The 16,178-nt window shown below is 37.5% G+C and overlaps 4 protein-coding genes, 1 long non-coding RNA gene and 1 other non-coding gene across 6 annotated transcripts in view; 3 read left to right on the top strand and 3 right to left on the bottom strand.

The window, feature by feature from the left end:
• Positions 1 to 136: 136 nt before the first annotated feature.
• LOC136248820 (homologous-pairing protein 2 homolog) lies at positions 137 to 6,790 on the bottom strand. Its single transcript, XM_066040631.1, has 9 exons — positions 6,670 to 6,790; positions 6,572 to 6,625; positions 6,473 to 6,513; positions 6,327 to 6,416; positions 5,354 to 5,465; positions 3,966 to 4,036; positions 2,689 to 2,817; positions 324 to 383; positions 137 to 272 (listed from the first exon to the last, which is right to left on the bottom strand). Exons 1-9 carry the CDS (start codon positions 6,686 to 6,688, stop codon positions 216 to 218), a joined length of 633 nt encoding a protein of 210 aa, XP_065896703.1. The 5' UTR covers positions 6,689 to 6,790; the 3' UTR covers positions 137 to 215.
• Positions 4,043 to 5,346, bottom strand: LOC136248821 (uncharacterized). The gene is made up of 3 exons (XR_010697832.1): positions 4,633 to 5,346; positions 4,483 to 4,578; positions 4,043 to 4,411 (listed from the first exon to the last, which is right to left on the bottom strand). It is a non-coding gene; the product is annotated as an uncharacterized lncRNA (long non-coding RNA).
• On the top strand, positions 6,734 to 9,619 carry LOC136248819 (tricarboxylate transport protein, mitochondrial-like). Its single transcript, XM_066040630.1, has 7 exons — positions 6,734 to 6,864; positions 7,011 to 7,130; positions 7,512 to 7,719; positions 8,093 to 8,316; positions 8,657 to 8,877; positions 9,256 to 9,329; positions 9,383 to 9,619. The coding sequence occupies exons 2-7, from the start codon at positions 7,019 to 7,021 to the stop codon at positions 9,495 to 9,497; spliced, it is 954 nt and encodes a 317-aa protein (XP_065896702.1). The 5' UTR covers positions 6,734 to 6,864; positions 7,011 to 7,018; the 3' UTR covers positions 9,498 to 9,619.
• Positions 9,560 to 11,011, bottom strand: LOC136248817 (cytoplasmic 60S subunit biogenesis factor ZNF622-like). Its single transcript, XM_066040629.1, has 2 exons — positions 10,881 to 11,011; positions 9,560 to 10,819 (listed from the first exon to the last, which is right to left on the bottom strand). Exon 2 carries the CDS (start codon positions 10,772 to 10,774, stop codon positions 9,632 to 9,634), a length of 1,143 nt encoding a protein of 380 aa, XP_065896701.1. The 5' UTR covers positions 10,775 to 10,819; positions 10,881 to 11,011; the 3' UTR covers positions 9,560 to 9,631.
• Positions 10,973 to 16,178, top strand: part of LOC136248816 (pre-rRNA 2'-O-ribose RNA methyltransferase FTSJ3-like) — a 20,718-nt gene continuing 15,512 nt past the window's right edge. The window contains exons 1-5 of the mRNA XM_066040628.1: positions 10,973 to 11,315; positions 12,388 to 12,558; positions 13,046 to 13,168; positions 14,070 to 14,177; positions 14,741 to 14,884. Coding sequence (XP_065896700.1) covers positions 11,016 to 11,315; positions 12,388 to 12,558; positions 13,046 to 13,168; positions 14,070 to 14,177; positions 14,741 to 14,884 — 846 coding nt within the window. The 5' untranslated portion in view covers positions 10,973 to 11,015. The remainder of the gene's footprint in view (positions 11,316 to 12,387; positions 12,559 to 13,045; positions 13,169 to 14,069; positions 14,178 to 14,740; positions 14,885 to 16,178) is intronic.
• Positions 11,410 to 11,480, top strand: Trnag-gcc (transfer RNA glycine (anticodon GCC)). The gene has a single exon. It is a non-coding gene; the product is annotated as a tRNA-Gly (tRNA).

Genomic DNA, 16,178 nt, shown 5'->3' with positions numbered 1-16,178 from the left:
GCACTGCATGTTCATATCATTCAAGGTTTTGAAAATCTTGAATACATTTAGTCAACACATTAGTAGTGGTATGATGGTAAGCATATTTTGTTCTATACACTTAACCTCCAAGCAAACAACTATTCTTCCTTGCCAGTTTGGAGAGCCATATCACTCATGTATTATTCTCTTTACATCACATTATTACACAATTACTACAATAATATTAAGTGCAGTTATGATTGTGGGATTGTGACATTATAATCTTCATCCGTTTCTATGCCAACTTCTTCCTGTAGTAACAACCAATAGCACATCATCATAACACTAGGACAGATACTCACATATAATTCTTTCTTGGACTTTGGGTAGCCCTCAAGTATTGCATTGATGACATCCATAGCCTGTAAGGAAAAAAGTACACATATACAAACCTATACACTGTAGCTACAGTCTGCATGTAAATATTGTCTCAAATTATATCCCATATCATACAGATGCCTGGTCCTGTTTAGTTGCAGGTAGGGCTGGGAGATTATATCGATTATGGGATTAATTGTCTGAACATCATGGTGTTGATATGTATTATGTGTGAATAAATCTTACAACATACGTAGTTAAACAGCTTACCTGCAAGAAACCATTGCATTTCTAATGATACTTTTATTCATTACTATTTTTTTCCTTGTTATTTAAACAGGGAGACACTATTAGATTGTAACTGCCCATGACTTTTATCATGTTGAACATGGTCGTGTAATGCAAAAATAAAAAGTTTATGCATACGTGATGCTATTGATGCATGTAAGTTATAACATTGTGATACTTATCATAATCGTGATATGTTGCATTCTACAATTGTGAAAGTAGCAAAATTTCACAATCACTCAGTCCTAGTTGCAGGTGTAGAGTATCACAACATAATGAAACACTTTAAACTGATGGGTCTCAAATAAGACACTCACAAGGCTACATGGTCCGGTGCAGTCATGTGCCATAAAGCATTAAGGAGGTATGTCATGTAATATTTAGACCTTGAAATATTTGTTTCCCCCAGTCCAAATTTACTAAACTATTTTCTCTGCCTTGAAATATTTTATTCCCCCTAGTCCTATAATCTCTTATGGGAAATAATCATTTTTACCATCAGTGCTCACAGCGTCTCAGAACCAGTTATGGCCAGTTGTCCAGCACTTGATAACTGGTGCATGCATGCTGGGGATGGTGGCAAGGGTGTTGATTTTGATTTGATATATTTACCCAATTTCTACATATGGCAAGCAGAAGTCTTCCATGCACATAGAAGAACCTGCTAACAAAGACACTTTCGTATGTAATCCAGACACACTTCCCTAGTACCTAAAATAACAAATTAGATACATGTGACCAGGAGCCCATGAGTGCCACAAGGGGCAAAGGAGTGTTTACCAACTATCACCATAAAAATGCAGAATTTCCTATAGGAAAAGTTGTGAAATGCATTACCATGGTTTCATTAGTTATAACACCTAGCTAGTGGCTTTGTATCATTTATTAGTGCACCTTCATAGTGACTTCAAAGCATACCATTCATCATCACTGTATCCATACCATTGTTGCTACAGTGGATTTATGTTTACAATATATTTGTTTTTGTTGTTGTAATTCTCAAATTTGTACATGTGTGGTTGAGAACTTATAAAATTATTATCATGATCTATCATACAGATTAGCTCACAATTTTAACATAATATAATGAAGCCAATAAACATGCACCACAAATTAGATGCAATTATCGCAAGAACTCACAGCAACATAAGATTTAAACACTCTAATAGAACAGTCACCCTAATACAGCAGTCAGTCAGAACGAGTCAGACATGTCACAGCGCACTTGATACCTCGCCACGCCTGTCAGTGTCTAGCAGATACTGCTGTCTGTAATAACAATAGCTGTATAGCTACCTGACTTTTAAGGATTTCTGTTTCCACGACTGAAGCAAACTATTAACTGGTATTCAAATCGCTTAAAAACTGTAGTGGGTACAACTAATGCCATCCTAGCAGAAATTCCTTACCGTAGCGCATACACTTATCAAGCATAGTAAATTTCACAAATAATTCCTCCAAAAATTATCGCATATGCCTAATAACCAGAGTCTATGATATAGTACCTATATAGTACTATCATACATTGAATGGTACGGAGCTGTCTTTGGCAGAAAGCTTACTATAAGTTCTAGATACCCCAATATAATAGATCAATTACCCTAATACAACAGTCAAATAAACATTAGTGATTGTACTGTGATGAACTACTGAAATCACTCTCATATTCAATCCCAGAGGGTCTACTTTCCTGATAGGGAGGGGGGATGCCCCCAGACCCCCTAGGTTGGCTTAATGTTAGTGTGCACAAATGTATTACCTAGCCATATCAATTATAAGGCCCCCCAAATTTGGTAAGGTTCACTTTGTCCCAAAGTGATTGCCCACTTCAGGCATGTGTCTAGTGTATATAGTAAGTACACAAAAAAATCCAGAACCTTCTATACACAGCAAGAAAACTTGCCATGATGTGAATTGAATATACGTATTAGTAACTTAAGACATTCTATACATAGATATCTTTTACTAAGGCAAATGATTTCGTACCAAATTGTTTTTCTTTGATGCAGCATTGTACAGTTAATACGTACATACGTAAATAGTTACTACACAAAGTCATACCATTCGCTTTCTTTTCCTCCACTGACGGACAGCTTCCTTGTTGCTGCCATATATCTTTTCTGTCTCTTCTGGTGACACATGATCCTTGCCAGACTTTATCTTTGTTAGTCGGTTTTCAAACTGAGTGCACTAACAATGTAGAAGTATAATGAATCATGTACAATGGTTGTGCATTAACAACTACAATATATATGCAGTGGCAGAGTTGGGGGTAACACGTTACATAATAATATTACTTTTACAGTAACGAGTAATATAATGCGTTACATGACAAAGTAGCGAGTAATATGTAACGGATATTACATCCGGAAATTGTAACGAATGTAACATGTTACTTCCTTTTAAGGCACATTGTATCCAGGCACATGATTGATTGCATTTTGGGTCCAGACAAGACTGGAGATGGCACTATAGGCATGGACAAAGAATGATAGTGTATGGGGAGTGCCCTTGAGGCCAAGATACAACAACAAAGTATGTATTTGTGGCTGAACTACAGCAGAGAAACACGTGTCTTGCTCATGTCACTTGTAGTTGTAGGCTGGTAACTTGAGGTTGGACTTATATTATAGTTTGTAACGAACAAATGTAATATGTAATATTATTATTAGTTACAGCCCTCAGAGTAGCGAGTAATATGTAACTCGTTACTTTTTTCAGTAAGTAATATGTAACTGTAGCGCGCTAAATCGCATAAAAGTAATGAGTAATATGTAACTAGTTACATTTTCGACCCCAACTATGTGCAGTGGAATTCATACATAATTGTACCAACATGGATACAATGATTTTTGGTGTGTATATAAAGGTTTTCCTTTCAGCATGCAAGCCTAAAAAAATTGTTCAAATTGTGGAGTTATTTTCTTCTTTTTCTTCAGTTTTTAAAGAGAGGTTTGACTGTATACCTACAATGTAAACATGCACACAGTACCACACACTATGAAACACACACTACACTATGTATAAAAGTAAAGCCCTCAGCCACAATATAAACAGTCACACCTACCTAAAACACTGGGGCACTTGTGCACTACTAATATGCCTATGAGCCAGTGCAGGCAAATCCTTAGGACTAGTGACCAACAGAACACTGTAATTTGTCTCATGGATGAAGGTGTGAGCTCACCTGAACCTCACCAATTGTGTAAGGCATGAACAGTTTCCCAATAGCACCAGGTCCCCACCAGGTTCGTACGTTGTGTACACATACAAACACACACTCACACACATTACTTTATGCATGCACACACTACACATGTACACCACACTATACACACATCTTGCTCTGCTTCAGCTAACTGCTTAGCAGCTTCCTCACTGGTAAGACTGCTTTTCAAACTGCTGAGCTCTACAAATAGTAAATAATAAATATGAAATTTGAGCCAAGCCAACAAACTATATTTGTTATATTCACCCTTAAATGTACAACACAAGGAAACGTTACACAAACGTCATCTATACCTACAGCTAAACAGATATTTAATTCCGTCAATAGCATCCTATAGTGTATGTAGCTATGATTGAAGTAGGGACTAAAGGTCAAACAGTATAACTAAAGATGGCCTCCCTTGTAGAGCTGTACTGATTCCAATACTTCAAGTACCAACTACTAACCATGGAAGTATTTGCACTTAGCTACTTCATCACTGCACACGTTTATTTGTAATGTGCACCATAAGTTGACTCATCCATATATCAATTTTTATTTGCGTACTTCATGGTACTTCAGTACAAGTTTTAACACAATATTAAAAGGACAATTTATTGCAATGAGCACATGATGAAGTCACTAACCGTACAAGATTCACTAGAAGTACAAACCAGTTCAGCAGCTAGTCAAGTGGTCTTCTATGTTCTACTATGGCTTGAGAAGAAGAGTCAAGACAATGGCTATCACAGATAAACTATAAATACTCTAATAAAACAGTCATACAAACTGCTAACCTGATTGCTCTATTAGAGTTACTGACTGTTCTATTAGAATACATTGATCTTTTTCTTGGATCAGCATTTTATTTCGGCATAGAATGACTTTGTCTGCTATTACTAGCATTGTGCTTGTTGCTTTCAAGCATTCATGCTAGTGCAAACAGATGATATTTCCATTTGGCACACATGATAACCAGTAGCAATACATTCATTTACATTGGCCGATTCCAATACCTCATGAAAACAGCAGTAGCCCTACTCCCTTGTTTCATTCTATGATCCTACTAAATATCTAATTTTTCTTGTTTAATTTTTTTTGTACTAACATAATTCATTGAATCACATTAAAAGAAAGAATGGCTAATTGAGTGAGTGAACACACCTAACTATCAATTACTGAAATGCAAAGTGGCCATTCCACTTTGTTTTCAGCCATAGATATGATTACTTTTGTGCCCATATCTGCTGCCTATGGTTCCAGCTGTTATACAGCATTAAAAACAAAGAACAGTACAAGTCCCTTTGCAATTAATCCAAAGAAATTGAAGCACTGAAACCATAATGCATTACCACCAATCAACACCTATGAGGTAGTGGAAAGACAACAATCATCAACCAATAAAACTTGTACCAAAGTATCTACAATTGTCACAGTATCACATAATGGGAAACTGTTAAATTGCAGAGGTTTAGCCTACGCAAACAATCTTTGTTATGCTGAAGTCTGAAGACTTACTGGCTTCCATTGACTTCACTTTGCTTTTAGCAGCAGTGGCTTTCTCTTGCAGTTCAGTAATCTTCTTGTCCATTGAAGTTAGTTCCTTGTCATCCACATCAGCAAGTTGAGACTGTAACAAACACAGTATCACTGTAACATGTATGCTGTTGGTACTAGTCCATTGTGGTACTACCAGAGACTGGTTGACAATATAAAGTTTGTGATAGTAGTGTAAAGCGGCAAGATGAGCAGCTCTCTACAACTGTATTAGAAGCATACAGCATTTCTTTAGCTACTAATTTACACAACAAACCCTACAAAATGGTTTAACTTAAGCACTTTACATACAGATATGCTTTACAGAATCCAGCTATAAGAATGGGGTGACTCTTATGAGGATCTACCAGTGACTTGCACTGGTATAGAGACCTGTTTGACGTCACACAAAATATTTTCTGTATAATTACAGGTTATCTTTGTAAATGAGTGAAGCAAGGGTGAGTTACAAGCCAAAGAATACTGGCGAAAATAAGAAAGCTGTGGTGCATTTGTTATCTTATTCGTTACTCAGTAATGTCACTTCACAGCTGGAAGAAATACGCTCATTACCAGCTGCTCGTAGGCTTGTACCACTGAATTAAACCAGTCCCCTTTGTTCCCACTCTTCAATTGGCTATTAATATAAGTAATTCACTCAATGTATGATTTCCCCCAGACTTTCTTCAATTGTGCACAATTGCAAAAAAAATTTTTTTTTGCATGAGTCCCACTGATTTGTCTCAAAAATATGGTGTAGTAACCGTTAAAATGACATAAACGGATAACCTCCAATTATGCAACTTGCATTTGACTGTATGTAACACAGTTAGTATAGAGGCCAATTATCAACATGAATGACTGCACATGTGTATAAAAGACATTGGCAGTTCAAGACAGTGAGAACTCATTTTCAGTTCAGTCATACATGCCGTGCCATATACAAAGAACATACCTGGTCTACCACGTATACCTTCTGCTTGCCATAAACTTTCTCCTTCACCTTCCCTGCGGCAGCCAGCTGCTCCAAGACCCGCGTGATACACTGCATCATAAGCAAATTTAGCTTTGTACAGTAGTAGTGTAAAATGCCAGACTCACTGTTTTTCCGAATTCCTTGTGTAAATTATTTAATATGTCAACTGTATAGGGAGGAATGGATTCAATGGAAGTACTCACGATACATTTTGGGGTACTCACCAGCGCTGTAAGGTCTGTTTTGTTCAGTCAAGTATTTCAATATCTTTGCAGGAGCTAACAAAACAACCTCACACTAGAAATGTCTATCAATAACAAACCTTCCTTGTCTTTACTCATGTTTTCAACTCGCGCCACTCTTTGTATTAATTCCAACTAATGCTCACCACAATCACGTGGTGATAAGGTCATTATAACCCACAATCACTAGGTAACAAGTCAAATAACCTCTTTAGTTGGTAGGTGTGTGTCGCAGTAGACGGGGACCACAGACAGCGCTGTTCGCTTTTAAAAATGTGAGTTGGTTGAAAGAATAAGTAGATTGCCTGCGCGTATCTGTGTTAAATACGTCACATTTTTAAACTTGGTGTAGAAATACATAGATAACTTACTGTACTGAGCCTACTTAATATCCAGTATCTGTGGCCACTGTTTGCTGTAGATAGCACAATGAGTGAAGAAAATAGTCAGTCGAATAACAATATTGTTATGAAGCAAAGAAGATTCGCAGCCGCGGCTAATCGTACCGGAAAGAAGCACCCTGGAAAGGCAATTTTAGCAGGTACCCCACATACACACATATAGATACTACAATACATTTACATAACTTAGTGGCCTCATAATGGAAGATCTGAGTTTAGTGGTCTTCTATGGACTATCAGAAGTCATATAGTGACCATTTCAAAGGAATGAACTCACTGTAGTTAGATCTGCGACCACAGTCAACTTCTAAGACACAGCTAGGTCAAGGCCACCAAATTCATGCAACAAGTCAATGGTTAAGGGTAAAAATTCCAACTTACAATCGAAAAGTACTGAAATATTGTCACAGGTCAAAGATTTTAAAAGGCTCTTAAGTCACACCAGGTGAAGACTATGACTGTGGTCACAGATCTACATACATTGCGTACCTACATGACGCCCCCTTGCATTTGTTCTACAGGAGGCTTAGCTGGTGGACTAGAGATCATGATGACATTTCCTACTGAGTATGTTAAGACTCAACTACAATTGGATGAAAAGGCAGCAAAGCCTAAGTACACTGGTCCTTTAAACTGTGTAAGAGTGACTGTCAGAGACCATGGCGTTCTTGGACTTTATCGTGGACTTAGCTCTTTACTCTATGGCTCAATACCAAAGGCAGCTATAAGGTAAAGTGTACTTTTGTAGGTGGTTTGAGAAGGACAGTGCACTATTGTGCATACAGTGGAACTTCTCTTTAAAAACTCCACAATTAATGCAATAGAAAAAGCCTCCATAAAATGGACAAAAAAATAAGTCCAGGTTAATACATTTTTTACCTCTGAAACTCTATATTACAACAAAAACCAAAAATTCTGGGTCCCACAATATCCATAATAGAGAGGTTCCACTGTATATATTGGTGTGGTACATAATGGATCCATTTATCAATAGATTAGCTATGGTTTGTATTATGGACCATATTAAGTGTGTTAATTATTGGGCACTTAAAATATAAAGGTCATTTTAGCAGATACTCTTTAATGTCATCTGTCTTTCCAGATTTTCAATGTTTGAGTATCTCAAAAACAGTATGGCAGATGAAAAGGGCAATTTGACAAAGGGGAGAACGCTATTAGCTGGATTGGGGGCAGGTGTATCTGAAGCCATACTAGTGGTATGCCCAATGGAAACCATTAAAGTGAAGTTCATTCACGATCAAACACAACCTAATCCTAAATATCGAGGATTTGTCCATGGCATTAGAGAAATTGTTCGTGAAGAAGGTGAATATGTGTTGTGTTAGAAATTTTCACATTTAAATTGTGATCTTTTGAAGTGATTATCTGATTAGGAGACAGTTTTTATTTGAAATTTTGGTGTTTTGAAAGATATATCTAAAAGATTCTACAGAAATGTACTTTGTATGGTGTCATTTATTGCAGCTCTTTTGTATGATTGTATCAACATCAATTTTTAACACATCAGAAAATTGTTTTCTTATTGTCAACAGCTAGGCAGATGATTTTTTAGCCTTTTCTTCTGCAGTATACTATGTTCCTGTATCAATTTTTATGACATTTATTGAGGCCTTAAGTGAACTGTAGTCTTGTTGATGTTTCATAGGTATTCGTGGCACCTACAAAGGACTGTTCCCAACCATCCTCAAACAAGGCAGTAACCAAGCTATTCGTTTCTTTGTGTATACATCACTAAAGAAGTACCTACAAGGAGGAGACAACTCTAAAGACATTGGATCATTCTGGACATTCTGTAGTGGGGGAGTGGCTGGTGCTGCAAGTGTGTTTGGCAACACACCCATCGATGTAGTCAAAACAAGAATGCAGGTAGAGTGGAACCTCTTCACATTAAAAAACTGCACAGTGCACACTTCAGGACCAAACATTTTCACTGTTGTGGCTTTCCTTTTAGTGGAACCCCATCCATTACAGAGACTGTTGAATTTAGGATTATGAACGAATATTCTGATTATCATATTGTCCTGGGTACACTTTTACAGGTGGGAATGCACACAAGGATCATAGTGATTAACAAGATTTCTGTATTTCACGGTCTCCTTTTGATGGGGTTCCACTGTATACGAATGTTACGAGTATGGATGAATTAATGCTTGCACATATCTATAATAGAACAGTAAAACTTTGTGAAGTGTATTGTAGGTGTAATACAGTACTAATTCTTGTTATCATTTTACACCCATGAAGGGTTTGGAGGCAGCAAAATACACAAGCACATGGGATTGTATTGTGAAGATATGGAAATATGAAGGAGCAAGGGCGTAAGTTTAGCACTTGAATAGTCAAATTGTTCACAATATTCATCATGCAACAGATTCTACAAAGGGACCACCCCTAGATTAGGTCGAGTTTGTTTTGATGTTGCAATTGTGTTCACCCTATATGAAAAGGTCATGCAAGTATTAGACTATATATGGAAGACAAATTAACAATTCTGAGCTATTTATAGATCACTATGTAATTATATATTACTGTATCATAACATACATAGTCATTTTCTGATTCACATATTTTTTTTTGACAGTGAACATATATCAATATCAATAATACACCAAGTAGTACTTTAAAATATTACTTGTGGTCTAAAATGTGTTTGCAGTTTGTTACCTTTTACTCCCATCCGTAGGTCTTGCTGTTTTCTGTCCTTGTAAGCTGCAGCTTCACCTTGCTTTGCTTTCTTTACCTCCACTTCCTTGCTCTCTATTCCCTTCCAGCCAAGTGCTCTATATTCTGTCATCAACCTTCCAACTAAAGCAGGTCTCTTGGAGACTTGTGCTCTCTCCTCTGATGGGAGATGTTGCTGGTAGTAAAGCTTCAAAGAGCGATGGCCAACTGTGGCACCGGAGGGCAGTACAAGTTCCAGGTTTTCATTGACTGTGAGATTGTTAGCTCCAGAGGTTACTTCACTGGTGTCGTCATCACTGCTACTGTGTTTGTCACAGTCAGGGTAACTTGTCCGATAATCATAAAACCGGCTGTATTCTAAGGCAGCATCTCCTTCAAATAGTAGTTTACAGTGGCCCTTGTCCACCATGTGATTTTGTACTGCTTCAACAGAGTGGAAGGCCTTCCCCTTCATATTGCAGTATAGACACATGTTGCCCATACCAACCTTCTCACAAAGGTATAACATCAAGCCCTTGACATTAACAAGATAATCCAAGTTGGGGATCATGAACCCATGGGACCTCCCCATGTGTTTAAGGCTACTTTCAAGGTCTACACTATCATGTGGACAGAATAGACATTCTGTTATGTCCAGAGGCTCTGGCACAAACTCATCATCATTGTCATTATCAGGGTCAGACATAACGTCATCTTGATCAGAGATTTTCTGTTCATTTTTTTCGTTGTTATCTTCTACCAGATCTTTGCCTTCTTTTTTGACAGCCTTTTCTACCTTGGATACTGTCTCACGATGCTTCCTTGACTGCAAGTGAGTTTCATAAGAGTTCTTAGATGAAAAGTGCTTCTTGCAAATGTCACAATTAAAAGTTCCAGTCTGTTTTTCTTGTTCTGCATTCGCCTCTCTCTGGGCCAACACTCTCTTCTGAAACTCTTCAGCAGTAACGGGCGGGAGGTCTGCTACTTTCCTCTTCAAATTGTACCTATGCCAGTCCGTCTTGTAGTGGCCTCGCTGAAGATTGGAGTCTTGGAAGGCTACTCTACACGTGATACAAGTGTGTTGAAAAGAACCAGACGCCATTGATTTCTCGATTGATTTTGATCCTCGTTTTGATTTAAAGTTCCTCTGCATTTTGGAGAAAAATATATTGAGTACCCTTTATCTTACGTCAACAGTTAAAACCTACCAACTGAACAAAGACCGTGCTGTACTCGCTTTAGAGATGATTTATCGTCTCCTGTCTCGCCTGTTTCATTATCATTGTGCAATGCAATAATCACGTGACACTTATCTAAAACATTAGAATCACACACGTGGGAATATGGGAAAGAAAACCAAGCTCGGGAAATCGAGGAAGGATCGATTTTACCATCTCGCCAAGGAGACAGGATTCAGATCTCGATCTGCTTTCAAGCTAATTCAGCTGAACAGGAAATACCAGTTTTTGGAGAAGTGTCGTGTCTTGATTGACTTGTGCGCTGCGCCGGGTGGATGGCTGCAAGTGGCTGCGAAATACATGCCAGTGTCCAGCGTCATTGTGGGCGTTGATCTGGTTTCCATTAAGCCGATAAAGAACGTTATAACACTGCAGGAGGACATCACGACCGCCAGATGTCGTCAGGTTCGCCGTGAATGTTGCTCTCAGAAGCGTAGACTATTAATAGTTTCAGCTAGTGTAATATAGACTAAGACAAATTACTGTTATGCCAACAATGGCATTGGTGGTTCAGTGGTAGAATCCTCGCCTGCCACGCGGGGGGCCCGGGTTCGATTCCCGGCCAATGCATTGCTGTTGTTTTTTTTTTGTCTTTCTGTTGCCCCAAACTCTTTTTTTCCTTACAAAGTATTTGATCCCTGACAGCCTTCTCAAAGGCACCACAATTTGACAGTGACACCATACATACTTTTCGACTGTGTGCCAATAACTGTATTATTATGAACTTGTAGGTCATGTGCTCAGTTACTAGCTAGCCCTTGTAATCCTAGAGCAATTAAGCTATAACTGCTAACACTACTCTTCCTTGTACTATAAGTCACGAAGGTCATGCATGCACTATATATTTACTAGAATTTTTATGAAACATGTGTACTAGTAGTGGAAGAGGCAATTGTTATGGCAGAGATTTAATTCCTTTGTTGCTCTGGTATTCATCACTGATCTGCTTTAGGAGGTGGATGACCAGGTACTCCAAGGTTTCATAGTTGGAAGCGGTCTTTAATGATTCTGTCATTCTGCAAGTGCTGTTTTCCATAAAATATTATTTACTCAGTAAATAAAATTTACTCAATAAATAAGATTATAAGTATCCATTCACCATCAGAGAAAAATCAAGTCATCATGCTGAAAACATGAACTGTCCCATAGCATTGATGATTGAGTTGTGGAATTATAGATCCCTTTTCCTGTCTCTGTATTTTGTGTGCTAAAGTGTGCATGCAGTGACTCAAATGTTGTTGGTAGTGCTTGGAAACGGCTTTTGATATGATGTTTGATTAGGTGAGATACCTCATACATGGCTCTCTGATGTGATAATTGTTGTGTTAAGGTTTAGTACTGAACAGTAGGCACATGTACAATAGTATTGTGCTGGAACAGATAATTAAACCTTAGAGATTAAGGTTGTTAGAAATGTTTCTCAAGGATGCATGTACAAGATTTTTATAGTTAGATTATTGTATATGTTTCCATATAGAATTTATCCAAGCAGTTACAGAACTGGAAGGCTAATTGTGTCCTCAATGATGGAGCTCCTAATGTGGGCTCTGCGTGGATGAAGGATGCATTCTCTCAGGCTCACTTGACACTCAGTGCTCTACAAATAGCTTGTGAGTTTCTCACTGAGGGAGGATGGTTCATTACAAAGGTGAGATGTCTTGTGATAATATTGTGTGTACTGTGTGTACTGTGTGTACACGTTGTAATGGCTTGACCAATTTTCCCAAATTTTTGTTCATCTTTATGCATCACAGTGAACCCTTTGTGAAATCCTCTCCAGAAAACCTCTGTAATAAGGACAAAGGTCTTGATCCCAACTGGCATGGTCTGGCAAATGTTTTATCCTTGAGAATTAAACTAATTTGTCAGCCCAAAATTTAAGTTGCTGTCTTAATTTCTGTTATCATTTTGTAACTGCAGTACTGTTCAGGTATGTAGATGCTTATCACTATATGGCAGTTATAACAACACTAGTTGTATGGCTCAGTGTTCAACTAGTATTTGTAGTGATTACATACTGAACCAAATAAGTGTTGTAGATAGTGAGGATGGTTAGTGTTGCTGGTGTGCTTATATCGCATTCTCTATCCACAGCACTCGGCCTATCTCGTTATTGTAATTCTCTCTCCTTGCAGGTATTCCGATCCAAGGACTACCAGTCATTGCTGTGGGTGTTCCAGCAGTTATTCCAGAAGGTTCATGCTACTAAACCACAAGCCTCTCGACTGGAATCTGCTGAGATCTTCGTCACCTGCCAAGTAAGACCTGAATACGGTGACTTAGTTGTGGAATGCTACTTAACTATTTGAATAAAACACTGCCACAAGAACAGGTTTCATGATATACTGAGCTGCCTTAACATGCAACAAGCCTTGTGTAACTGATGCTGAAAGTATACTTGCAATTAGGGCTGAAATGATCATGGTTTTTTAGTATTCGAGTACTCTCTAGAGTTAATAATCAAGTACTCATGAATATTATCTAACATGTTTTGTACTGACTTTATAAGCAGTTTACAGCTTTTCCAAGTAACAACAATGATACACACACTGTATTAAAGTACTGATGTTAGTGTTCCTTATACCAATCAAACTCTATAGCCTTCATTGTGTCACTCCCTGATGGCAAATCCATCATGTGAGTTGGGTCATGTGATCTTAATGAGTACTCCAGTACCAATTTTACTATTCGAGTACTAATTTTACTATCTGAGTACCAAAGTCTTTACCGAGTACTCAAGTATTTGCAGTACTTGTTTCAGCCGTACAAAGAATCACTGCTAAACATCTGACAAATCGACATGCAGATAAAGGAAGAGCTGGTGTACAATACAGTATTTGTTAGTTCTCTAAAGGTGCTAACAACTAAAATTTGAAAATATCTCTGAAAGTTATCAAACTACCACCATCATACCTGTCAATTTTGTTTAGTACGTACTTTCTTATTCTCACTTCTCAGATGCACTTGACTGTTTTGTTAGAGTGACTGCTCTATTAGAGTATTTTACAGAATATCCTATTCATGTACACTAACGACCACGTAGGAAATACACCTCAAGTACATATTGGTGGTCAGTTAGTATCATATGATGAAAGTGGCATGGTTATTTTGAATCCTTATAAGAGTTCTATATTGCTTGTGTTACATAATGTTGTTCAGGGTTATCTGGCACCTCACAAGATCGACCCCAAATTGTTTGATGCCAAGTATGTCTTCAAGGAAATTGAGCAAGAGGAACAGCCAAAAGTCACTCTAAAGACATTGGAGGTGAGAAGTGTACATTACTGGGCATACTGTAAGCTCACTGTTGTGTTCATGTTCTATTAATTGTGTGAACTGCTTTCTTTTAAGTAGAATATATAGTAATCTGCTGTTAGTACAGTAGGACCTTGATTATAAGTGACTGCTCTATTAGAGTATGAATGTTCTATTAGAGTGTGTATGCTCTATTAAAGTAGTTAAATGGAACTCTGTCTCCGTTATCCAAACACCTGTGTTTCAGTTCAATTGTATTTGTTCAAGTAAACAAAGCCCATTCCATTGTATACTGGATTTTTATCAAAAGCTATCAAGTGATTGTTGAGGACAGTGGACTCAACGAAAGAGGTAGAAATTCGTCGACCAATGAAAGGTCTTACTGTATAGGCCATTATCATCACTAACTCCTTACTAATTTGTAAATTGTTGTTGAGTGAGTGCCGTGTGTACATATTTGATGAGATCAACTTTAAAACATTAACATATTGCTACTTGTTTGATGTACAGTCTGTATTTAGAAGTTACAACATGTGGATAGTTTTTAAATTTCACATGTGTTGTATCACATATAGAAATGGAAGAAGCCAGCAGTTGGTTATGAAGATGGCAACATTACTTTATACAAGACAGCTCCAGTGGTTGACTTCATCATGTCAGATGAATATCTTCAGTTGCTCTCCTCCGTCAACAAATTAGTGTTTGATGGACACAGTAAAGTGAGTAGAAATATATATCATTGTATCAGTGGCTGATACTAAGATTTTGCCCATATTGGTTGGTCCCTATTGGGACTGTGCAGTAATAACAATAACTTGGTATTGTGATACCTATATGATAAGTATAATGAATTTCCTATTTTTGATATCTCAAGATAACAGTAAATCTCCATAGGCTATTGTATATTAGAAGTAGGCAGATGATATTCTTATGAGTATAAGGCCACAATCAGCTGTGATAATGTTGAAAAGGACAATAGACAATAGACTTAAACAATTATTATTACACAAAACTGTGCTTGTATAAGTACTCTATGGCAATGTTTTATTATCGAGATAATATTGTTTATCAGGATTTGTTGAATTGTTTTTGCCATGGTTGAGCCACTTTATACTCTGTCATACAGCAAACAAGGCTGGAGAAACAGTAGTTCTCTACTTGAAACAAAGTGGGATGTTACAAGAAGCCATAGAAATACATGCACAGATAACATTCATTGTTCCAATACTTACCAACTGTACAACAATCATAGTGGTAAGTTACAGCAGCCATGGGATGAATTACTAGAAACACAACTTAGCCATCTTTACAAGCTAATAAAATACGGAGTAATGCAGACCAATCTTAGTTGGGAGCATGACCACAGGCAACCAAACACTGCCAGTATTTGTTAGCACTTTGAACTACTTTCTAAGTGTTTATTAACTATAAATAGGAAGAAATTAAAATGTTAAATTTCCCTATTTAGTTTCCTCCAAGCTAAATGGCTACACTTAATTGTCGATTCGACATCAGTGTTTAAACTCAGTTTATCGGGCTTTTTTACGGATAAATACAGTACATACAATGCATTTTTCATGGATTTACCAGAGTCCTCCTTTGTGTCTCATTAATTTTTTATCTTTGCTGACAGCGAAAAGTGTCAATTTGGCGGTAGCACGTGATGGTTTCTCTTTGTAACGGAAATTGTACGTATTTTCATAGTGGGTATTTTGATTGCAGAGGTGCTTTTCGAACAGTTCTTGATTCATACTGCTGTGTAACAGTTTGAACGTAGCTGACAACAAAGCATAATGGATACTTTACTATAATTGGTAGCTGGGCAGTGCAGCACAATTTCTTTTTTATGATGCGGTGTGCATGGGTTCACCAGTCAAAATAATAATAATTTTATTATTATAAAATAAGTTAACAAACGAGTACACAAAACAATTTAGGAATTTTCAACTAGAATAGGGACCACAGCACATCGATAAAAAAGTGGAAAAGCACAGTAAGGCTTCTTATTGTTTT

Source organism: Dysidea avara, chromosome 3 (genome assembly GCF_963678975.1).
Source record: "Dysidea avara chromosome 3, odDysAvar1.4, whole genome shotgun sequence".
Classification (NCBI taxonomy): domain Eukaryota; kingdom Metazoa; phylum Porifera; class Demospongiae; order Dictyoceratida; family Dysideidae; genus Dysidea; species Dysidea avara.
This window is presented reverse-complemented; position numbering and strand designations above follow the sequence as displayed.